This window comes from Phoxinus phoxinus, assembly GCF_949152265.1.
Source record: "Phoxinus phoxinus genome assembly, chromosome: 24".
Taxonomy (NCBI): domain Eukaryota; kingdom Metazoa; phylum Chordata; class Actinopteri; order Cypriniformes; family Leuciscidae; genus Phoxinus; species Phoxinus phoxinus.
The window spans coordinates 15,528,132-15,554,399 of NC_136899.1; the positions used below are offsets into that span (position 1 = coordinate 15,528,132).

At 37.2% G+C, this 26,268-nt stretch overlaps 1 protein-coding gene across 6 annotated transcripts in view; it reads left to right on the forward strand.

Moving 5' to 3' along the window:
- pou6f2 (POU class 6 homeobox 2) overlaps window positions 1-25,423 on the forward strand; it is a 127,956-nt gene extending 102,533 nt beyond the window's left edge. For 3 of the 6 annotated variants that reach the window (XM_079602118.1, XM_079602119.1, XM_079602122.1), the window contains exons 7-11: window positions 246-383; window positions 13,086-13,295; window positions 16,151-16,307; window positions 18,357-18,525; window positions 24,577-25,227. In XM_079602118.1, the coding sequence (XP_079458244.1) occupies window positions 246-383; window positions 13,086-13,295; window positions 16,151-16,307; window positions 18,357-18,525; window positions 24,577-25,081 (1,179 nt within the window). In that variant the 3' untranslated portion in view covers window positions 25,082-25,227. Of the gene's footprint in view, window positions 1-245; window positions 384-13,085; window positions 13,296-16,150; window positions 16,308-18,356; window positions 18,526-24,576 lie in introns of all 6 variants that reach the window. The other 3 variants (XM_079602120.1, XM_079602123.1, XM_079602121.1) reach the window with 2 other exon arrangements.
- The last annotated feature ends 845 nt before the right edge of the window (window positions 25,424-26,268 follow it).

Below are 26,268 nucleotides of genomic sequence, written 5' to 3' on the forward strand. Positions count from 1 at the left end.
ACCCTCATTTCGTTCATCCATGGAACATCTTTATTTTTAATCCAGTAAACACAAAACATGAATGTGCTCTTTTTCAGTTCTTGTTTGACTCAAGTATTATTGGTTCTATTTGATATAAATGTATCTAATTTAAAGCTGTCACCATATTTAAGAATATTTGTGAAAAAGACCTCTAAATTGAATCAATTCTTACTGTAATCAATTTGTCAAATCATTCATTTTTCATTCTGTGTTCACTTCCTTAGCTCAACCCTCTGGCCAGTCAGGCAGCGGTTGCCGCAGCAGCAGCGATGGGTTCAATTGCCGGGTCACAGGTGTTTGGGAATGCTCTCTCCAGTCTTCAGGGGGTCACTGGACAACTGGTCACCAATGCACAAGGACAGGTACATGCATAAACAAACCGCACATTTAAAAGATTATGCCCACGTGAAATGCACATGTAAGCTGAAGTGTTCTCCACGTTAATCATAGAACTACAAGACAAAGTACAAGTAGACATGGAGAAGTGTTCTGAAGTGCTATGGACATGATTTTCTTTATTAGTGTAATATTACTCAGATACCTAAATCCACTCTTCAGTACTGACCTCCGTGCCCGGTCTTTAGCCGTGTTAGAGCGAGCCAGAGAGGGGCGGTGTGTTTAGATTGGACAGCAGTGTGGGAGTGCAGGGGATAAAATGCTGACCTTGTCATATTTACGGAGCCGGCTGCAGAATTGTTCCATCAGTATCCAGAGGCTTGAACGATGAGGCTTGTCAGACCAGGGCCCTATCTAATGAATCATCTTATCGCAGGTGCGCACCGCTCCCATATTAAAGGAAAGATTGTATAGCCAATGTGCCCTTTCACGCTACAAACAGCATTATTTACCTTAACCCTTGTCTCATTCCCCTCCTCGCATTGACACTTTCTCTTCTGTACGATGGAAAGCATTGTTTGAGAAATTGCATGCTGGGGGGCTCTTTATGTAGCCGACCCACTCTTATTGAAGGCTTTATGGGTGCTTTTAACAGTTTTGGCTGTAAATGTAATAAAACTAAATCTAATGACGTTTTATATGTAAAAGGAACCATATGCACAGTGACGGCAGCACAACAAATCGGCTTATCAACTTTTAACATGGAGGAGAAAATGGTCTCCATATCTTTTGTTGTTGACGTTAAAAGCGATTTGTCAAATCAAACTCATCTATAACCTAGTAGAAACATTAGACAGATGCACGTGGAACACAAATGTATTTAATATACATACACTACCACTCAAAAGATTGCGTTCAGTACGAGTTTTACTTTTAGTAAGAAATTACTTTTATTCAGCAAGGATGCATCACATTGATCAAAGGTGAAAGTAAAAATACTTATAATGTTACAAAAGATTTCTGTTATTAAATATATCACGGTTTCCACAAAAATATGAATCAGCACAACTGTTTTCAACATTGAAAATAAGAAGAGATGCTTACAAGATGTGTGATGTTGATAGATCATTTATCAAGAGAGTCACCGCTCTGTATTTGCTCTGGAGAGCAGAACGGTGGCGTAGGGATCATCGTCGCCGTATTTGGGTCCACCAGACCCTTCGGAGGCGAACCCAGTTTGGCGAGTTTTTCACCATTTGCTCCAGGATGATGGCCGCTTTCAGCGGTACTTCTGCCTGTCCCGCGCCCAGTTTGATGACCTGCTGTCCAGCATCGGAGCGAACATAATCCTATGTGACTTTATGCCACATGAAGCAAGCAGGCTCCTGATTGGTTAACGCGGCGCGAATTGACGCAGAAGTTCAGATTTTTCAACTCGGGCGGCAGACGCGAATTCGCGTCAAACGCGTGAATGCACAAAAAGCACTATAAAATCATTTGCGCGTAATGTGCCAGACGCTCAATTCGCGCGAACTTGACGCGCTAATGAGGCATATTCGCATCTACTGCGCCGCACTCTACGCCTCATTCGCGCAGCAGGATTTTTTTACACGCGTAACGTGTCTTTGCATTGACTTAACATTGAAATCACTCGCGCCTGACGCGCTATTCGTGTCCGGTGTGAACGCACCATTAGAGACTTCTTTCAATAACAAAAAAAATCTTACCAACCATATAATGCAATGTATGTTATTTTATATATTTTTATTTATTAATGTATTATTATTATTTAAAAAAATTACATATTTATATATACGTATGTATTCTTAAAAAAAATTTTTATAAATGAGAAGATTTTACAATAAGGTCTCATTTGTTAATATTAGTTGTATTTACTAACATGAACTAAAAATGAGCAGTACATTTGTTACAGTATTTATCAATCTTTGTTTATGTTAGTTAATACAAATCCATCTGTTCAATGATTGTTCTTGTTAGATTACAGTACATGAACTAATGTTAAAAAATACAACTTTTGATTTTAATTAATTAGTAAATGTTAATTTTAACATTAAGATTAATAAATGCTTTAGAAGTATTGTTCATGTTAACTAAAGTAGTTAATATGGAAGCTTGTTTCCGCCACAGAATGACTAATATAGAAATACAAAGGTATATATATATACAACTTTTTATCTCAAAATTCGGACTTTAAATCAGCAAGTTAGAATTGCGTGATATAAAGTCGCAATTGCGTGTTATAAAGTCTGAATTGTGAGATATAAACTCGCAATACTGAAAAAAAAATAGTTCCCTTAGAATTAGACTTTATAACTCGAAATTGCAATTTTATATCTCACAATTCTGAGAAAATAAGTACGAATTGCGAGATATAAACTCGCAATTGCGTGTTATAAAGTCAGAATTACGTTATATAAAGTCGGATTTGCAAGAAAAAAAGTCAGAATTAATAAAACGTTTTAAAATCAACAGCCTACGTTTTAAAAGATAATTGCGACTTATCTCAAAATTGCGAGTTTCTCTTTATAACACGCAAATGTGAGTTTATGTCTCACAATTCTGACTTTATAACACGCAATTGCGACTTTATATTACGCTATTCTGAGAAAAAAATCTGAAATGCGAGATGGAAATTCACAATTGTGAGATAAAAGTTCAATTGTCTTTTAAAACGTTTTTTTTTTTCTGTGGCGGAAACAAGTTAACCAATGTTAACTAATGAAACCTTATTGTAAAGTGTTACCAATTATATTTATTTCCATTTTGGCACTTTGTTGGGTCACCACCTGATGTCTAATGTAAAAAAAAAAAAAAAAAAGGGTTAAGAACTATTGTGTTCAGATATAACTTTTGATAAATATTCTGAAGATTAATGCACAGTTCTTTATATTTAAAAAATGATATTGTGTACTTCAGTGTATGATAAATTGTCACTCATGTGAGAACACACCAAGTGTGTGCATGTGTACGGTAGATATTACCTAACAAACTGGTATGGCCTTGTCTATACTGAAAGTGCCTGCAGGGCTTGGCTGGACGTATTGGCATGGCGATGCCGTTGATGGGATGCGCTGTGTTTGTAGTGTCGTGGCGGCTGACACTGGCTGACATAATCAGGTCACTGAGACGGTCAAAGCCCAGGGCTACAGGCTCTGCTCTCGACCTTATTACTGAGGCACATTATTCAGTTTGAGCCTGCTAAAACACCCACAACCCTTCTGAGCCTCGTCCCCTGCCCTTCTTTTGCTTTTAACATTAAAATGATACTAATACAGGCCGCAGACGTGGCCAGGGGAGCAGCAGATGCTGCCACAGACCAAAAAAAAAAAGAAGAAGAAAAAGGAAAAGGTTGGAGTAAAGGGATGAGGCTGTGTTGTTTAGGACTGAAGCACTCTTTGTTCGGATAGGGTGTTGATTTAGCTCTTAGGCGTTAATGTTGGCCTGATAATAGATTACTGAAATAACACAATTCTGGCCGTGTTGCTTTGAGCATATAAGCAGAAGAGGTTTCTCCCAGCTGCCACACAGCTGAATATCGTCTCGTTTGGGTCTTAGAAAAGGATGCGCATTGTGTTTGTGGAGGATTGAGCGTTAAAGGAATAGTTCACTTCAAAATGAAAATTCTGTCATCATTTACTCACCCTCAAGTTGTTTCAAACCTCTGTGAATTTCTTTCTTCCGCTGAACACAAAGGAAGGTGTTTTAAAGAATTTCGGTAACCAGACAGTCGATGAACCCCATTGACTTCCATAGTAGGAAAAATGCGCTTATGCGACATCATCTGTTTGATTACTGACATTCTTCAAAATATCTTCCTTTGTGATCAGCAGAAGAAAGAAATTCATACAGGTTTGAAACAACTTTCGGGTGAGTAAATGATGAAAGAATTTTCATTTTGAAGTGAACTATTCCTTTAATGGTAACAATTTGAAGAGGGAAATACATCGTAAATGTTACTATATCTTAGAATTAACACATATTCAAATAAGCATGTTTATTACTTGAATATGACTTAGTCTGGTATGTTTAACCGTATTATTTATAATTTGACAAATAATAGGTTTATGCCAAACGTCACATGAACAAACGGGTCTAATTGCATCCACTTGTATGGTAGAACGAACTGATGCCGTTATCTATGGACTTGTAAAGTAATCAGCTAACTTAGCTAGTTCTTTTTATCGTTGGCGTTCTGTTCATTTTAAACATCAAAATGTTAGTGAGAAGAAGAAGAAGAAGAAGAAGAAGAAAAAAACCTTTTAGATATCAATCTGCATATGCGACGGACATCACAGCAGACATTACAGCAGTATTTGCTAAAACGGTCCTCTGCCATCCACTGTCAAGTCTAGTCATTCGTCTTTTAGAAGGAAAAGAAACATTTTTTTTTTTGTTGCTTAGGATCAAATGAGTAGGAAGATCAAAGTTTTTCACCACAATGACTTTAGCAGTCTCTTCTGGGCCTGACTGATAGCAGGGACAAAATTCCCAGCTCTTTTAACACTGTTTGGCTCCCTCCTTTAAATTTTCAACTTGGTTTCATCATCCTTGGTTTAAATCATTCTAATTTTCTGTGGGTAAAGACTCCACTAGAAAATAGTGAAAAAATAAACAAATAAATAAGTAAATTAATACTTTTTGGCAAATAGCTTTGTTGGCGATTTACACTAACTCCGCCCCCTGACGTCTGGTTGGGACAGACGAAATTACAGAAGACTGGATTGTCAACAGTAGCGATAGTGTTGGGGTAAGGCGCTTGGCAGAAAGTTTTGACGCAAATCAACCCGCAAAAGGCGGATTCAACCTATTCCCTTTCCCATCACATATCAGATCGGAGAGGCATTTATTTTCAATAAAAATTTAAAAATATGTATATATTAAAAAGTGGAAATAAAGTGTTTAACGTTTAGGGGTAGGTGTAGGGAGGGCTTTATTGTCCCAGTAAGGCAGCATCCATTTAATAAATATAATCATTTACACTCTGGTATTATTGCAAACGGTTTAATGTACAACAACACTGAGGTGCAAATAGTATCTGCCAATATTTATATTACCGGTAAGTATAAATGGCATCTAACCACTACACTTATTGCAGCGTTTTACCCCCTCGCTATCTCTAAGAAAATGCTGCTATTTTCACTTCCCAAATGACGCACTTGTACGCTTTGCACTTATACACTATGTACTTATGCTCTATGTATTCAACCGTGTAGTGTATGAACTTAAATATATAAATAAACAAATAAATACATGTTTTTTATTATTATAGTACTATAAATTTAAACTTTAACATGTATTAAATACTAATGAACAGTTTATAGTTGTTGTGTATATCTTACTTTTAACATTATAATCGTCGTATAATTGGATTAATTATATTAATATGCAATATGAATAACATGGACATATGATATAGTGTTACTGTTTTAGCATTACATTTTCCATTGATCTTTAGATATAATTTAATCTAATAGAAAAAAAAAATCTTGTTATTTAACCATATTGCTAAGCAGTTGATAACTTTGACCAAGACTGTAGTGTTTGACCGTTTCTGATCTGTGTTTTTTGCTCAGAGACGGGTGTTAGAAGTTTGGAATTCTCTCTCAATATGTGTCCCCATCCTATTCCCCTCCAAACAGCGGGCAGTAGGGCAGAAAATGGGCAGGGATATTGCCTGGCGGCCATGGCTAACGCTGAAGATTGGCCTGGCTGCAGGAAGAGATGACATTCCCTGGGAATCACTGCCAGTATAATCCTAATGAGTTCTGCTCAAAGAGGAGAAACAGAGAGAGAGAAAATAGTAGGAAGGGAGATGAACGCTCACCACAGTGTAAAGCATGTATAAAGTGCAGAGGAACAAAAGCAAGTCGTATATAAGAACAAGAAAATAACAGATGTATGACACAATTTATGGACCCTTTAGAATTTACTTCATAGTAATTCTTTTATCTCCTGCCATTTCAGGCAGGTGTTTCTCATGCGGACAAATACATGATCAGATTTAAGAGTGTAGCACCGGCTCATGCCGGATTGGTTGACAATGTTTCAGGAGATTGTTTACATCAAACACCCAACGTGATCGAGTCACCGGCAAAGTCCACTTATGTTTCACACGGTTTTACCAAATCAGATGGATTTTTATTTGCTACTTATAAGGATTCATGAGGCACATGTCAACTCTAACATGTCAAACATTGATGGAAACAATTTTACATTTCATTTGTCCTCCAGCATATTTTGTCCAGCTTAGCTGTTTTAAGACAAACATCACACAGTACATACATAAACAATTTCAACCCACATCAACCTAATAAACGTATAGGGGTAGTTCTCTCAAAAATGAAAATTCAGTCATCATTAGGGGTGTAACGATACCCTCATGTCACAATAGGCTTGGACAATGGTGACACCAAAATAAAAACATTGATGATTCTGAAGCTGAAAATACTGAATTATTTTAGACCAATATGCTTGCACTCTGTCACTATATATATTTAAAATAATGTAGGCCCCTTTTTACTGGTAACATAAGACATTTGGCATTATCAGGACCCACAAATATTCCCCCTTTGCATTATTATACATTATATTCAACATTATATAGTATAGTAGTTTAGTGACACTAAAACTCTGTAAAAGTGATTTTTTTTCTCACAGAAATGTTCATTTTGGGTGAATTATACACAATACATATTGTCACTATCCACGATACATATTGATGCATTTTTGTATTGCGATATATTGTGAGAATTTGTGACACGATATATTGTTACACCCCTAGTCATCATTTATTCACCCTCATGCCTGTATGTCTTTATTTATTCTGAGGAACATAAAAGAAGAAATTTTAAATAATGTCTAATCTAATGACAGTCAATATGGTCGAAAACATCATTGGATTCCATTTTTTCTTCACAATATTCCTTCTTTTTTTCCTCTCAAAATATCTTCCATAGAAGAAAAAAAGTCATACTGGTTTGGGAACAACATGGCGGATGACAGAATTTTCATTTTTGGGTGAACTACTTCATTAATTTTAATTTCTGAATCTGAAATCAATTTGAATCCTCTCTTAGGCTCCATATAGAGTCGATTGGCTTTGGATTGTTCGGTGTTAATTAGAACGTTTAGATAACAAGCCTTGACATATCCCTATTAAAATGATCTGAACAGACTGAGAAGCCATCAAATTAAAATATTAGACACACTTACATGTAGCAAACAATAACGGTAATCTGCATAATTTAGTTTTGCCACAGTGCCTGCTGGGAACCAAAGTACAGCATAATTGATTGCATAATTGAATCAGTGAAAGAAATCGAATCTCTAAAACGTCATAATAATGTGTAGAAATGCCAGATTTTTTTTTTCTTCTTGAAGCTAATGCAGTTGCAGTTGTAAAAAACAAGATCCTGTATGCCACAGCAAGCTGAGAGCGCAGTGAACGTGGCTATTCAGAGCAGCCCGGGACAGTATGTAGCTGTCAGCTCGTGTGCTGTATTATTGCTCGTGTTAGAGCAGCCACTTAGTCCAATGAGAGTGAATAATTGAGCGGAACAAGCCCTGAGACAAGACGGCATGCAAATGCCATGTCGGGGGACACGAGCGCCACACCGCACAATAAAATATGCTAAGTGGCAGGAGAGAGGGCCTCGGAGGATTGAGAGGGAGCGATAAAGAGCGACGGAGGGAGGGAGAGAGAGAGAGATAAATTATCTGTCGCTTAATGCGAAGCAACGCAACCAAATGAGCCGTGGTGAGGGTGAATTACACATAGTCAGCCCTCCTTTTTTCCACCGCTCCATCGTCATTATGTCAAAGAGAGGAGGGAACAGGCGGAGGAGAGGAACGGTCAGAGATTATACAGATGCAGAGCTTGTTAGCGCAGCTGGGGGTCCGCTAGCAGGCGAGGTTAAAATATACGCGATAGATCAATGGTGCTTTTTCAGTCTAGGGGGTATATCAGACATGTGCGCGCACACAGACTAGCAGAAAAGCACTTTTTAACACATTCCGTTCCTCTTGTTGTTGTTTTTTGCTTTTATTTCTTTACAGTATGTGCTAGACTCAAACTTGCAACTCTCGCATGAGCACCACAGCTCAATGTGTCTGCAGCCCATGTGTGTACCAGTATATAGCATGTTAACTTATTCACAAACATTGTGTTGTTCACATCGCAAAGCCATTCAAACAAACATTGGTGGACAGAGTCATATAGAGAGGATTTGTACATTATATTTTAATTTTACTTATATTTTAATGTGGTAGTGGCTGCATTGACTTTAAATTAACTTAATATTAAACTTTTGTTTCAGATTGTGACAAAAAATAGTTTGAAGTCAAGAAATAACCTCCTGCCTCTTATGCCAAGTGTAAATAGTAAAAGAGTATATACAGCACATTTTTCCTATCATAATGTGACGTTTCAAAAGAACAGCATTTAATTGAAATAAAAACCTTTTGTAACATTTAAATCTATTTACTGTCACATCCTTGCTGAATAAAAGTATTATTTTCTTTAATAAAAAATCTAATTAATCCCCAATCTTTTGAACGACAGTGCAAATGTTACTGATCTTCTTATGCAAAATTCATAATTGCAAATTCTTCCATGGAGGACCCCTGGTGACACCACCAAGGCCGCTTAATGTTTTTTTTTACCAATGGGTGCCAGTTGTGTTTCAGGAGGAGAGAAGTGCTATCCACCTTTTTCCTATGCCCATGACACTTTGAAAATGATGGGAGTAACTTCCATTTAACTGTAAACGATCAGCGAAAGCTTCTCTTTATGAATGCAATAGGAAGCATTTTCAAAAACTGTGTACAAAGAGATAGCATTATTCTGCTCACCGTTCAACCATTAAACATTAAAAGGACATTTAAAAGTGTAAAAGTATATCATAAATTAAATCAGAAGAACAGACCACAAATACGCTGTATATGTTGTCTTTTTTTCATACTGTTACAGCGGAATACAAAGGAAAAAATGTAATAATCAGATGGAAAAAGAATTCAGCGACTAAAAAAGCTCTTGCCATAGATATTCTTGCTTTGTCATGTCACATTAAAAAAAACCCTGACGTATAAGGATTATTTGTAGCGCAACCTGATTTGAAATGTTTTGTTTTTTTAAGTGGAACTTCCCCAAGGAAGGAAAACGGCAGATAGAACTGACTTTATGCTAATTAAATCCGTTAAAAATGGCTTAAAAAAAAAGTCCAGCGTTGTCCAGGACATTTTATTTCCTGACTGAATATCCATTTTCATTTGATAATTTATATTCAACAAAAGTATCCTAAAAAGAAGTGGATCACAGTTTCCAAAAAAAAGTAGCACAACCGTTTTCAACATATTGAAAATAAAAAGAAACGTTTCTTCACCAAATCAGCATATTAGAATGATTTCTGAAGGATCACTCATGTGAGACTGGAGTAATGATAGAACAGTTATTTTAAACTGTAAAAAAACTATTTTACAATATTACTGCTTTTACTGTATTTTTGATAAAAAAATAAATGCAGCCTTGGTGAACATAACTTCTTTCAAAAACAAAATCGCACAGACCCTAAAACATTTGAACGGTAGTATAAAGTGTTTTGATCTCATGGTGAGTAATATATAGTGTATTACGAGTAAAAAAAAAAACTTGCAAATGTTTTTTTATTACACTGTTACTTGACTCAAGCATTTCGATCTCCTGCATTAATGCACTGCACGAGTATAGTTGTCGTGCTCTGGATGAAAGAGGCTTTAAGTCTTGCAGTTCCACTGACATAAACCCTTGTTGTGTGTCGGGAGGAGGCGTTGAGTCCTTTTCTCCAGCGCTGTTGTTCTACATGGCTCATTGAAGCCGTGGCCTTGAGAGGTAAAACACTGCAGCTACAAAGGGTTACGGCCTTTGATCTGTGACAACTGGAGAAAGGGGGTGCAGAAGACCAGTGAAAAGGATTGTGGGAGGAGGGCGTCCCTTATACAGGACTAGAATTATAAAGGGGTGTGTGTGTATGTGTGGTTATTATTGGGGGACGAGTGGTTAAGAGGCTACGTTATTAACTCGGCCCTTCTCTGCATTTTACACACACACACACACACACACAGTTTTCCTCTGGTCTTATGATAGATAATACAGTCAGTGGTGTGCACCAGCACACATAAAGGTACTCAGAGCCTGACCTTTAGAGAGGAGCAGAGAGCACATTTTGTGTGGGGGGCTTTCATGTGCACATACTTGTGTCTGTGTGTAGACTATGTACGTTCAGCCCTGTTCGTGGTTCAGTGCAAGTGGTAATGTATGAGTGTGTGTATGTCTTTCAAGCCTCTCTCAAAAATAAAAAGGTTATACAGTCTATTTTCTCCGCCCAGTACTAAGTAGCCCTCGATCCGGTAGAATCTGAGGGCTTTGATACTCTGACACTGATGAGGTCCTCGGAGTGTATGAAGTGCTCTAATTTTATGTCTTTGTTGTTTTGTCAGGTACAAAGATTATGAGTGTGACTTCACATTTTTGTCATGTCCATCTTCTTAATACTCTGTAACATATATATATGACTATTTTTGCGCAAACATTAATTAATATGCTTGAGTAAGATCAATCAATCAGTAAGATTTTTTGGTAACACTTTACTATAAGTTCATTAGTTAACATTAGTTAATGTATTAACTAACATGAACGAACCATATGCAATCCATTGTTTACCATATTTATTCATCTTTGTTAACGTTAGTTAATAAAAATACAGCTGTTGTGTTAGTTCATGTTAGTTCACAGTGTATTCAGTAATGTTAACAAGGTTTTAATAAAGAATTAGTAAATGTTGAAATCAACATTAACAAAGATTAATAAATGCTTTATACGTGCAGTTCATTATTAGTTTGTGTTAACTAATGTAGTTAACTAATGTTAACTAACGGACCTTATTGTAAAGTGTTACCGATTTTTGCAAGACTGCATTAAATTGTTCAAAAGTGACCGTAACCAGCACAAATGTTTTCAACATAATAAGAAGAAAAATGTTTCTTGAGCCCCAAATCAGCAAATTAGAGTGATTTCTGAAGGATCATGTGACAATGAAGACCGGAGTAATGACCAAAGTCCCTTTGAGGCCAGTCATTTCACTCGGCGGCCATCTTTGTAACGCCTGTCAGAGCTATTTCAGTCATATAAGTACAGCTTCTATCTCTTTGAATGGGGAAACATCAAATTCTCCAAAGCTGTTCACCAAGCTACAAGTATTTGAAAGCACCAATAAAATCTAACAACAACTGCCTCATAAATGCTGTTTCTAAACGCTCAAATCATGACAAAAAAAAAACCTTGAAATGTTCTGGCTGGACTAGCCTATCATACGCGTGCACCGGAGTTTCTAACAGCAGCTGTAGTGACACAATGGGCCCTATCTTGCACCCAGCGCAATTGACTTTGAACACCGACGCATGTATCATTCCTATTTTGCACCCGCGCACAGCGGACTTTTCCCTCCACAGACGCACGTCGGTAAATTAGGGAATGAACTTGCGCTCGCGGGGGCGGTTCAGCGCAAAGAGAAGGCGTGTTCCGGCGCAAAACTTCCATGGTGCTATTTTCCAGTTTTAGAAAGCAATTCCGCCACTGACCAGGAAAAAAACAGTCTAAAGACAGTGGCGCGTTGCGCGTTAGTGATATGGTATTTTAAGGGCGCGTGCTTGGCCATAATGTTAACGCGCATCCACTTTGATTCTCTAATATAAACAGATGCAGCAGTTTTCATTTTTGCAAATCATACATTATTACAAGGAAAAATATTAACACACGAGGGAAATCATTGTTGTGTCCGTGAAGATGTGAAAAAGATCTATCTAGATAAAAAAAAAAAAAAATCTAGATTAGGCTACACATTTACCCAAATTATACGCCTGTTTAACCGAACCTAATTTGGGTGGGTTTCTCCCATCATCCCCAATGTCACTTCTCTGTGTTTTACAGCCCTGACGAGAACGTCGGTTTCCTCGGCTGTGAACCGCTCCTGGCGTGCGCCGGCAAATCCGCCGTTATAATAGCGATCCGCCATGGAACAAGCGCGCCTGCTCTTAAAGGGAATGTGAGATGGCGCTCTGATTGGTTTATTTCACGTTACGCCCAAACCACACCTATGAATAATGAAGCTACTTCAGACCAACCCCTTTTACATTTGCGTCGGGCGCAAGAGTCGTTTATCCGCCGGGAAAATAGCAACAGCGCCGGGATCCGCCCACAAAGTTACTTGCGCTTTGCACTTTGACACTTGCGTTTCAGATCGTTAAAATAGGGCCCAATGACTTTACCAATTGGCTATTGGCTGTTTTGTTCGCCATATTGCACAATGCTCTTTCTCTCATTCATAGTAATGTGAGTGGACCGTCTTTGTATATCTAAAATCTTTGGTTATATAACTTCTGAAAATTCTCATCACAGGAATCAATTACATTTTAAAATATATTAAAACAGAAAGACAATTAAATAAATACAGCCTTGTTGAGCAAAATACACTCTTTCAAAAACATTAATCTTACTCTAAACTTTTCAGTGGTAGTGTGTGTGTGTATACAAGTATTATTACTGCACATTAAAATATTCTTGATTATTTTCTGTGTTTGATTATTCAAGGATAGCAGAATAGATTATATATGGTTGATTACTGCGTGAATGGTTTAACCTGGATTTTATTTCTCTTTTCTTGTGATTTTTATAGATCATTGGTACAATCCCTCTGATGCCAAACTCTGTAGGACCTTCCAGCCAATCAGGGGGCGGCACTCCCTCCCTGCAGGTCCAGCCAATCACACCACAGCTGCTGACCAATGCACAGGGTCAGATTATAGCCACTGTGATCGGCAACCAGATCCTGCCAGTGATCAACACCCAGGGAATCACACTGTCACCCATTAAACCTGGACAGCAGGTATGTAATGACTGTTTAAAACAATGATTTCAAAAACTACTGTGATGTGAAATTATGCGAAGCTTAATATTCCATATGAAAATGCCAGGAAATATGCATGATATTTCCTAATAAGTACATAATAACCTATAATATACAGCATAATATAGCCAAAAACATGTGTAAGACAAACACAGAGATACTGTATGCCAACAGAACCCAATGCAGCTCTCCACTCGCATAATAACACTGTATTTCAAAGGCTTGCACCTATAATAATACATAACAAAAATCAAACTTTAATATAATTCATCCTCAAATAACAATGATCAAACTCCGATATCAAATAATAATCAAGAAGGTAGTAAGAATACACAGTTAAAGAGCCTAACAACAGTGCAGAACAAAAGAGACTATAGAGACATGCATATTATCCCCGGTCCCACCCTATAATCTACAGCGGTCGGCTATAAAAGCATCTATAGGTCAACCTCATTTCTGTTGGAGCAACTCTGTGTCATATTTACTGGAAACTTTGCTCACGGACGTAAACGCAGTAATGCATTTGTAATAATGTTTATGGATTTGTCTGCGTTTTAAATTGACTCCCGAACATTTTCATGCAGCGATAATTTATGGCTGTCAAACACGGTGGCGGCAGAGAGATCCACCGAAGCTCGGTAATTCTCACAGACCTGTCAACAGTTCTGACAGTGTGTGCAACACTACTGACATCTTTCAGCATCCAAAGAAAAACACACTCACGCACAAACACACAGAGGAGAATTAATAGTGCAAGAGAACAGCAGAGAGAAGCCAACCCACTTTTAGACAGATGAGACGCTTGTTTCTTGAAGAGTGGAGATGCACCATCTACAAGAGGCGCTCGATGGTGCATAAAACATGAAAATGTATGGTGCCGCAGTCATGCCACATTGCCCATAATAATGACTCATATTGTAGCCACATAATTTTGATTTCTGGGCTCAGTAAATGTGTGTGTTTTCCTTTTCGTGTTAAGGTTTCGGTGCTGAATAGCCAGACGCTGTCGTTTCCTTTGTGTACTTGAAAGTATCTGACAGCCGTGTTGAATGAGAAATTGCATGGGGAGTGAATGCAACCTCTAGCATCTCCACCGGTCCGCATCTCTCATCTCTAATAAACAAGCAGACGCGTCTAGATTTGCTCGTTCTAATAAACAGACTCAACAGTTTTACCTAGTAAACAACAATCTCTTAAAACCCCAAATAGCCTCTTTATTTTATTCTCTGTAGTTTCATGTTCAGATTTTATGTTAAAAATTGTGATGCTGTTCTGAATAAACCTGAGAAAAACCAAAAAAAAAAAAAAAGCATGTTATTACCTTTTTTTGGACGGGGAACCATCTTAAAAATAAAGATTCCGGTTTCAATCAACAGCACTTGAGACGTAACGTTGATTAAAACAAATAAAATATTTTTATTTTTATAAATTATACATACATTTACTATTATATTAGCTATTTACAAAAGACAAACTAAATGGGGCCAATCCGTAAATGTTAAAGTAATCATTGTTTCAATAGAATAGCCACAAGACTTAAACAATAATGTGATTTTAGTTTGAAAATGTCAGTATCAAGATCATTTTAATAAACATTTAAAAAAACATATAATACATATTAGAAAAACAGTAGGTTGAGGAGTACCCGGATGACCTACTACTTCCGCCAAGATTCTCAGCTCATTCGATGGGCCCTTTACTATCCCATGAGGCCACGGGAGATGATTTATGAATGGAAGTGAAGCGGCGCAAGTGACGGTGATGGGTCACGTGACAGTAACAACATGGCGGATGTAGAATGTCCGAATTCCATTCATATTACCCATAGACATAATATATAAAACATACATTTTGTCGCAAAGTAAGTTCAAAATTTTATGTAGTGCCTACTCAGTATGCGATTTCGGACGCACTGAAAGTAACGGCATTAAAAAATGCAGAGAATTTAAACAGATTAATAAAAAATGGGTAACTTTGGTGTTTTGACAGTCTCTTTTGAACAACTTTTGAACAACTTTTGAAGTAACTTAGAAACTACATGTCAACTAACTCTCATTAGAGTATTAGTAGACTGTCTGCTTAATATCTGCTAACTCTTTATTGTGATCTCCCCCAACAGACATTCTACTGACTAGAAGTAACTTTACAACTACATGCCAACTTATTCTAACCCTACCAGTCTACTAATACTCTACTAACACTCTAATGAGAGTCAGTAGCTGTAGGTGCAGTGTTACTTATAGTCAACAGAATGTGTTAAAGGGACCATCAAAATAAAGTGAAATCAATATCGCTTTTATATCCCATTCACTTTCATCATAAGTGCCTCACTCAGTTTTGCTTCTTTTTTTCATAACAAAGGATGTCAAAATGAATTTGCCACAAATGCTGTCAATTGAGTTTAACTTGAATTAACTATTCCTTTTAATGCCATGTTTTTTGAACATCTTCTGTACTATGGTACCAAGATTTTTCTAAATGTTTTTGAAAGAAGTCTCTTCTGTAAGGCTGCATTTATGTGATCAAACATAAGGTAAAAACAGTAAGATTGTGAATTATTATCGAAATGTAATTTCTATTTGAAAATATTTTCGAATGTAATTTACTCCTGTGATGACGTAATTACATTTTCAGTACCATTATTCTTTGATGAATATAAAGTTCAAAAGAACAGCATTTATTTGAAATAAAACATTGTATACCTTTTTATCAATTTAACATATCTTTGGTGAAGAAAATGATTAATCTTACTGACCACACTGACTTTTGAACAGTAGTGAATATTGTGTTCTCCTAGCGAGTGTGTGTGCAACTCAACATGTGTTTTTCCACAGCTGCCACAGGCCGGCCAGACTTCACAGGCTCCTCCCGTGTCTCAGCCGAATCTGCTCCGCATGCCCCACAGCCAGAGCCCTCTCCGCCAGGCCTCTTCCTCCTCCTCAACATCCTCATCCTCATCCTCGGCCCTCAGCGTCGGCCAGCTAGTCAGCAGTGAGTGTGCACTGTATCTCTGCATGTTTGCTGATCCACTTTTACTACACATAAACACTCTACACTGAGTTTTTTAATGTTTTTATAAGTGTTAATGAAAATTTGTTGCCTTTTCATTCACTTTTTTATCAGATTTTAGTTGATTCGGTCATCTAGCTGACCAAACTGTAGACCTAATGCATGGAAGGTTGTGTTTAGAACGGCTTTGGCCTCCAGAAGCACCACATATAAATCACTCCCTCCAAGCCTGTCAGAGCCACGGCGGTCCTTTTAAAAACTGTTTTACTTAGATAAATTCTCATTTGTCAAAGCCAATTGGCCTAAAACCATCTGCAGTTGAGTTTTAAATTCAATAAACAGGAAGTTTCCATTGATCAACTTGCTGTGGATATAACCAATGGACTTTGGTTGTGTTTTCATTTTTTGTTTCGTTCAAAACATAGACAATACCTTTAGCATTCTCTATTCATTTCATCAGTTTACCGCCGTGGTGCAGCTCTCCATGCCAGATTGTGTTTGTCGCGATGTCCTTGGGTAACGTTAATTCCCCAGAACATGTTTTGAATGGAGGAGGGAAAAAGTCTGACTGACCCCACAGCCACCACATTCAGCTCAGATGGAATACATGCCGAATTTTCAAGGACCGTACACATCTGTGACCCTGGATCACAAAACCAGTCACAAGTAGCACGGGTATATTTGTTGCAATAGCCAACAAAACATTGTAAGGGTCAAAATTATCGATTTTTCTTTTCTGCTATTATTAAGTAAATATTAAGTAAAGATATTAAGTAAAGATCATTTTCCTTGAAGATTGTGTACAGTTTCTACTGTAAATATATAACATTTATTTTTGTGAGTGAATGCAGCTCAATCGCGAACATAAATGGACAACTTTAAAGGAGATTTTCTCAATGTTTTGATTTTTTCAAATACGTAGTTGTATATCTCAGCCAGTCACGTCAATGTAAAGCTTGTTTATTCAGCTTTCATATGATGTATAAATCTCAATTTCAAAACATTGACCCATGTGACTGGTTTTGTGGTCCAGGGTCACATTTTGCATTTGGCAAATCTTTTTTTTTTTTTGTATTTTATTCAATGAGGTGGATGTTATGATAGCAATATCTAATCACACTGCTGGGCTTTGTTTAGACATTACATGATTGAGTCAAGGCTGTCCTTTTGGGGTCAAATTCTTCAGTCTTTGAGTATTATTAAAAAGGAATTCATTTGAACGGATCAGCAATGAATAATAACATGGCAAAAGGTAATGTGCCATACTGCCATTACAGTTTGTCATAAATCATTATTATGTGGTCAAAAAGACAAAAATGCTTCATGTAACAGGAATTTTCAATATTGCATGGGAGCAAGTTCAGGTTTCAACAACTAATTTGCATATGGGGTGTGACAGGGTGCTGGTTCAATAGATTTTGACTTTAAATATGGCTGATGGATTCTTTTAATAATTCATTCATAATGACGTCCATGAATTATTTAGTCAGCCAAATTTTTCTTATGTAAGCAGGATGTAAGACCACCTGGCAGTGATGTATAATGCCCGATCACATTTTATTAAGCTAAAATGCACAAATATACAATCCTGAATCTATAAACCCTGAAGTGCAAAGCTGCTAAATGAATCAAATTGAAATCGAACCTCTGCATACCTCTGTCTTTCATAGCTAAATGTCCAAGCAAAGAAAGAAGTTGGCATAAAAATTAATATGCATTTGCTTAGAAACGCATTTTAGAATGCTATTCACATAAGCGTTCATTTGGGAAGTGCCTAATTACAAGCATTATTCAATGTAGTGTTGATTTTATTCTCACTGGCATTCAGCCTTACTGTTACACAAAGCTGTAAATTAGAAACCTTAAAAATCAGTCAATGGTTGGAAAATACACAGGAATGGAAGGTATTTTGAAGTCATTTTTGTCAAAGTCATATTATAACACTTATATTAATTAAGTTCTGCATTCAGCGCATGAATCCGTGTGAATGGAGAGTTGCAGCTTTATTTTTTTTTCTCTTCTGTTTTGTAGACCCTCAGACTGCACCCAGTGAGGTGGACGGTGTAAACCTGGAGGAGATTCGAGAATTCGCCAAAGCGTTTAAAATCCGCCGGCTGTCTCTGGGTCTGACTCAAACTCAGGTGGGACAGGCTCTCAGTGCAACTGAAGGACCAGCTTACAGCCAGTCTGCCATCTGCAGGTACGGAGGTCACCAAACAGATCAAAGTGTACTTGCACATTTTAAAAAAAACTAGTATTATATTATATTATTATAAAGTAGCTTTTAATACAAAAAATAAACCCGCATTTATATACAAGTAGTACCCAATTTATATTTCATCACAAATAATTGCGATGTTAAAGAGAGATGTTAAACATTCATAACTGATGAGCAATATATGTCAGATACATCCATTTTATTCCAGTCTGTGCCCGTCTCCACTCATCTTTGCACGGTCTATATGAAAAGATTCAGTTACTAATGTAAAATACATCAGCTTTGGTATTACAAGAAGCACTTAAACCACTTAATAATTTCTAAGGTCCAATGCCATGTATTCACATGACATTTAGCTGAAAGGAACTTGACAGGACTTTTAATAAAACGTGGCGTTCCACAGTGCAAACTAAACTAGGACATTATGTAGCATGAGTCAATGAAATATTTAACATCATCATTAGAGCGCTATTTTGTGTCTGTGTGTGCATTTTGAGGAGTTCAGTAGTTACTGTATACATACATACGGACAAATGTGACGTTAGATTACATTTATAAAGGATGCACAATATCTCATCACAAAGAACTATTGAGGCCTGTGCTATTAGACATAAATAAGAATAAGAAAAGAAAGGATAAAGCACAAAACCTATAGTGCAACTACTGCATGATCAATGATAGACCCAAATCTTTTCTGTTGACTCAAACTCAAGCTAACTTGTTTGGGTCCAAATGTTGAGTTGCAGGTACGGATAAACTGATTTCACATAAATTAAAGCTACACTGTGTAATTTAGTTGATAGTTGAAAAGTTGATTTTAGCAAAAAACACTTTGTTCTTTCAAAATTATATGTGCTCTTTCGTGTGTAATTACTTCCACTCTCGTAAGCGTAGAATCTGCCATTTATAATACATACGAGTGAGTGGCTCGATTGGCGGCAGCCATGTTGCGCCTCCATCTTGAAAATACATTAGCCAAAGAGGGACATACCTGGAAATTCAAGCTTCGCCTTTCGCACTTTTACACTCAGTGGCACCGTGGCGAATGCGAGGGGGAGATTACTTGCGACTGAGGATATTACATTTTTTGGTAATTATAGTTAGTTGTTATTTTTCTACTAGAATTTTAATATAATGTAAAACAATGTATTTGGTTTCTTTATTTCGACAGTCCACTTTAGACATTCTACGAACTATAAGTAACTTTGCAACTACATGTCAAGTAACTCTCATTAGAGTATTAGTAGACTATAGTAGGTTAGGGTTAGGTTTTAGGGTTCGGGTTAGTAGAATAATTTGACATGTAGTTGTAAAGGTCAAATTACCATCAAATTAAAGTGTTAGCAGATATTAAGCAGACGGTCTACTAATACTCTAATTACTGGTAGTTGACATGTAATTGCAAAGTTACTTATGGCCGAAATAAAGTGTTACCATGTATTATTTTAATTGTGTAATACATTGTTATCAATTATCTAACATTTATAATACTTCTCACTACAAAAACATGGGAAAACATGGGAATTGTACCTGTAACACTCTAGAAAAGTAATTGAAAGTTCAAAATAAGCAATATAACCGATATAATCCTAATAATAAAGACGCATTAATTACCACTTGAAATAAAATTCCTGATTTGAACGAACTCTGATCTTACCGCACAATGTCTCCATGTGCATTTTAATGCTTATAGGATTGTAAAAGGCTTCTAGTTTGTCTGATGAGACACTTGTGTTTATCTGACATGCCGCTGTCGCACGCTTGTTAAAATTTCATCATATCAGCAACGAGCGACCGATAAAATCAGAAATTGCTCGGTGGGGGGAGAGTGCGGGAATTCCTTATGAAGCTTCAAACTAGTGCAGAAAGTCTTAAAAATCCTGCATGAAATATTTAACCGCATGCATTATTTAGATATTTATAGCATACATTAAAAGCCATTAGTTTCCAAAATAAACAGGTGATGTGATGTTTTCCTCTATATGCGTCCTTTCATCTTGTCAGAAAGGAAGGGGGATTTTTTGTTTTCATTATTTGTTCGTTTGCATGACATTGGACATGACAGTGTGCAGAGTGTTTTTGGCTTTAAAGGCAGACTTCACATGCTTTAGTTTAGTTAACATCAGCAGAGACAAGAGGGGAAAGAGGTGAACGTGCTTTCGCTTGCGAGTGTGTGAGCTCTTGGGGCTCTTGTAGTCTTTTGCTCAGTCAAACTCGGCCTGACAGATGTCTCTATCTTGTCCGATCTCATAGTTCACAGCGGATAAAAGCATTATTGGTTCGTCTGAACAATCAAAAAGGTGCATCGTCAAACTGATCAGAGAACAGGGGTCATTATTAAAGCCCGGAGAATCCAGATGCCTTATGACTGATGTGAAGCTTTTGACATCAATGGAATGAAATCATAAAATACACGTTTGACATACTCAGTTTATTGAGAATAACATATTATTAAGAATGCAATAAAATCGAAATCATATTATTAAAATAATTTGCTCCCTCATTTATTTAAATCAGTTAAATACACCATACAAATTATATTTCATACAGCACGGTTCACGGCCTTTTCTCTTTTGCATGCACCGTTGCACACAGACGTTCATAAGATGTCATATCATCACATAATTGCGAGATGGGAATCGCTTTTCCACTTTTAAGCTGTGTGGATTTACAACATTAATCCACACCGAAACACTGGATTCACATCAATGATTCATGTCTCAGACTGCAAAGCTGCCATCTATAATTTGCACGACAAATTGGGCAGAAGAGCTGCTTAACATGACTGTATGTATATTTAATCGCACATACTTTCCCACTGCCTTTTGATTCATTTCTGTCTCAAGGCTGTCCTCTGTATTCGCCTCAAAAAAAACATTTTCGGACATCTTTTGAATGGGGAGAGTGGAGAGAATTGTAACACATACATTCATTAAATGTTCAGCCAATACATCCTTGAAAAGTAACTGTTATTACAGTCAATTCAATTTATTAACTATATACATATTTCTGTTCAAAAATATAAGTCAAGTCACCTTTATTTATATAGCGCTTTTTACAATACAGATTGTTTCAAAGCAGCTTTACAGTGTTTCTGCTGTACAGCAGATCTAGAAGAAAATAGTGTCATAGTCCAGCTTAAATAAGTTCAGTGATGGTTCATTTTTGTTGTAAAAAAGTTATTAATTTAGTTAAATTAATGAACTAATTTTAGTTTAGCCATGTCATCGTCCAGGGGTGCGTTTCCCGAAAGCATCGTTAGCCAACTATGATCGCAAGTTCCGCCGTTATCAGCATAGTTCAACGATTTGGTGTTTCCCGAAACCATCGTTCCTACGAACGTTCGCAAACAGCATCGCAAACTTGTGTGGTTGCAACGACAGCTCTGGAGCTGTGGTTAGAAGCATAGTTTCTAGTTTACATGAGATGTAGACTGAATAAATCCTTATCTTTAGCAAAATAAGCAAGCTGACATTCAGTACAACCCGTGTTATTTATTTAGAATACATACAAATGTAATTTACGTCTTTTAGTTTGTCAAGAGATTTAAAGCACCGTTTTTGAAGACTGCGCATGTGCGAACGTGCTCAACTATGTAAGAACGAGCCAAATATTGAGTCTGGTAATAAAGCAAAGTAACTGATAAAAATTTGAAATGGTCTTCAGATGCCATGTATGTAACTTATATGACGAAATCTAGCGTTAATTCGATCTCAAACAGATTAATTAAAAAAAGTTATTAGTCCACCACGTGCGAGACGTCATAAACCAACGTGGTTGAACGATACTTTACGACATTCGGTTTCGGGAAACACTCGTGACTAGCTAGTTGATTTCTCCAACGATGCATCGTACTATGGTAGTTAAGCAGTGAGCTATATAGTTGTACGGGAAACGCACCCCAGCTCAGTTCAGTTCTCATATAATGGTGTCAATGCCCATTTTTAAAGGAATGAATAATTGTATTCAGCAAGGATGCATTAAATGAATACAGAAAATATATAAGTAAAGAAATTTATAAAGTTACAAAATATAAATTTTTCAAATAAATGATGTTCTTTTGAACTTTCTATTCATCAAAGAATCCTGAAAAAAATGTTGCACAGTTTCCACAAAAATGTTAAGCAGAACAACTGCTTTTAACATTGACAATAATAATAAAGGTTTATTGTGCAGCAAATCAACATATTTGAATGATTTCTGAAGGATCATGTGACACTTAAGACTAATCATTCATTGCCATGACAGGAATAAATACATTTTAAAATATATTAAAATAGAAAACAGTATTTTAAATTATAATAATATTTCATAAGATAATTTTTTTACTGTATTTTGATATACGAAATATATTGCTTAAGTCAGATCTCTTTTTTTTCTTAAAAAATAAAATAATCTAGTCACTACTAAAACCTACTCCGTTTTATATGGCTTTATAAAGTAGTGATTTTTGTTGATCCTGCATTAGCATTATTATATCCCCTCTGTCTCTCTCCAACCAGAAGCTGACATATTTAACTTATTTTTGGTGTTACTGCAGTGAACAGGATCTAAAATTAAGAAATTAAATAATACATGACTATGAATAAGTCGGCATCTCAATATGCCTGGACTTTTTCCTGCTCAGTTGGCTTTAACAGGGTGCTGTCACTCATCTCCGTTCTGAAAAAAAAAATACGTCTTTTCGTTTGAGGACCTGGGAGAGCGAGGGCCTTTGCCCCCGCTTCAGGCGTCTTTCCAAATGCCAGTTAAGATTCCATCAAAGGCCTCCTCACAGGAGCCTGTCCAGGAGTTCAGGACCAAGAGAGACTGTGTGTTGTTTCAGAGAGCAGTAGTTCACCTCTCTCGCCTCCCTCGGCTGGGCTTTTCTCTGTCTGCCTGACAGATGTCCATGTGTCGGATAGGAGCGCAGGTCAGGGAACTCACTGAAACATCTCCCCATTAAAGACACACCTGGAAATCTCCACGTTCAGTGGAGTCTTTGGAGACAAAAGCTCTTTTATGGTTCTTCTGTAACTATATACTCTGTAGATCAGTATCAGTGCTTCTCAAGGGGTTGTTACATTGAACATCCTGTAGAGACGCACCACATTTGTTTTATAATGATCATTATAATATATACAATCTAAACTATATCTATTCAAAACGATTCCCATAGTTCAGTGTAACCCCAAATAAAGAGCTACATAGCGTACTAAACTTTTACCAGGCATTTTCTTTTCTTTCTTGCAGCTCAAGTGGCTGCTGTGTGAAATGAAGCTGTTTTTAGTGCTTAGTTTAAACAAGTGTAAAACTAGTAACCGTGAAAAAAATTTCATTATTGTTTTTGTTCAGAAAGCAAAGTTTCTACCTCAATTGCCAAGTAAGACCTAAATATTAGACTGATTTGCCTCCCCGGAGACCCTAAACTTGCAGACATATTCAAAAGTGAAGGTGAAAATGTATTAGCATTAAACATTAAATGAGCATCAGGCTTGTTGAGGAAGACGGAGAAGTTTTGGAAGTGTATTCAAATGTGTGTGCATTTGAGTGAATAATTTAAACCATTTGTGAATTAATAATGCTTTTACTGTTTTATTGCATGCCTGTGTTATCCATTTGACAATATGTATTAAAATCTCTCACAGAAAAGAGAATTCCTAATCATATGTGATGCCAACTGTGGCTTTGATTGTACAGAGGAGCTAGAGAAGGCAAATAAATGAATTCATTCTTTATGATATCAGTCAGGTGCTTGTTTGTATTTGGGCCGGCCCGTGGAAGAGTCCTCTTGGTTCAATGCATCATGGGTACAGAGAGTCAACAAAAAGCATCATATGAAGGAACATTTGATGTACTGGAGTGCAAAAACTAGCTCGTTGGGCTTAGATTCATTTGTTTCCCAGCACGCAACAGCTGAAGCAATGCATGAAACTCTCTGTCCCATTGGCGGCTTGGACCAAGAGACCCCTTCTGGGCAACTGGGTCAGACAGGAAACCCCTCACCCGGTCTGGGCACTTGAGTAAGCTTGTTCTCTCTCAATTCTCCCCCAGACACACCATCCTGAGAAGCCACTTTTTCCTACCACAGGAAGCCCAAGAGAACACTATAGCTAGCAGTCTGACAGGCAAACTGAACCCTGGCCTTTTATATCCTGCCAGGTTCGAGAAGTTGGACATCACCCCAAAAAGCGCCCAGAAGATTAAGCCCGTGCTGGAGCGCTGGATGGCCGAGGCGGAAGCCCGCCATCGCTCCGGTATGCAGAACCTGACCGAGTTTATCGGCAGCGAGCCCTCCAAAAAGCGCAAGCGGCGGACCTCTTTCACGCCGCAGGCTCTGGAAATCCTCAACAGCCACTTCGAGAAGAACACTCACCCCTCCGGTCAGGAGATGACCGAAATCGCGGAGAAACTGAACTATGACCGTGAGGTGGTGCGCGTCTGGTTCTGCAATAAGAGGCAAGCGTTGAAAAACACTATTAAGAGGCTGAAACCGCCCGAGCTCGGGCCGATCGCACCAATGGACCCTCTGGTCGACAATATGGAAGAACATCCTTAGCTCGATGAGGCGAACACGCACCGATGGCGAAACTTCTGATGTTGTGGACTTAAACCTGGACAATTAGTATCCGATGCATCGTCGACTGGATGGACTGTCGACAGAGACAAAAAGAAATATTGTCAGTGTTATCATCACAAAAAGCAAAAACCAAAAAAGTCAAGAAAAAAGAGAGTTAAAGTACTGATTCATTAGCAGTGTGTGAGGAATTAAGAACAAGGATCATATTTAAATCAAGGATGGTGAAGAAACTACTTACCAAAGTTTGTTGCATCTGATTCCTGAGGTTTTATAATTGTAAATGTGTTTTACATTTTTACATTTTTACGGGGGGAAAATGGCAAAAAAAAGAAGAAAAAAAAAGAAAGAAAGAAAATGATTTTGTGTGATGGGGTTGGTGGGTGTGACATTGAATCTTTGTCTTATTTTATCTCTTGGGTTTGTATGTAAATATTTCTGGTAATCTGTCACCTAATTGAAATCACAAGTTCCAAAAAAATATCTTTGAGAAGTTTATTGTCACGTTTCTGCTGTCCATATAAGGCCATTGTCAACCGTGTCATCTCACTCTGTTCATAAACATTAAGGCATCCGTCATAAAAGACTGCACTTGGGAGGAATATTTTGCAAAGAGATTCTCAGTGAACATACCATAGACATCCACGTTCGTTGCAGCTGTGATTCAAGCTATTTTACGGTGTTGCCAAAGCCTCCTAGCCAAAGAACAAGGACATTGTGTCATACCTTGGCCTGAACCGTTCTCAAACCATTTTATTCATGTGATCGGATGGTTTTATTTTTTGTCACACTTAACTAAAAAAATATTTATATATATATATATATATATATGAGATGAATTACTTTATTTCACTTGGGTTATGCAAGTTATCTTTTGTCCTCATGTCTTTTAAATTGGTTTTGTGCTTAAGGTTTTTTTTTTTTTTGGCTTTGTGCAAAAACTCCATTGTGTCAGTCAGAAAGACTTGCTCAGATGGAAGAAAGGACTGAAAAATGCTCATTTTTGATGTAAGCCAAACATTTTACTGAATATAAACTTTAATATATTTAACAAATAATTAATTGTCCCAAATACACCATCATACAAACAGCCTACCGGTTGTATTTACAGTAATTTGATGATTTATTTTTTTGTGTGTGTGTATAATTCTTATATTGCATCACTTCAT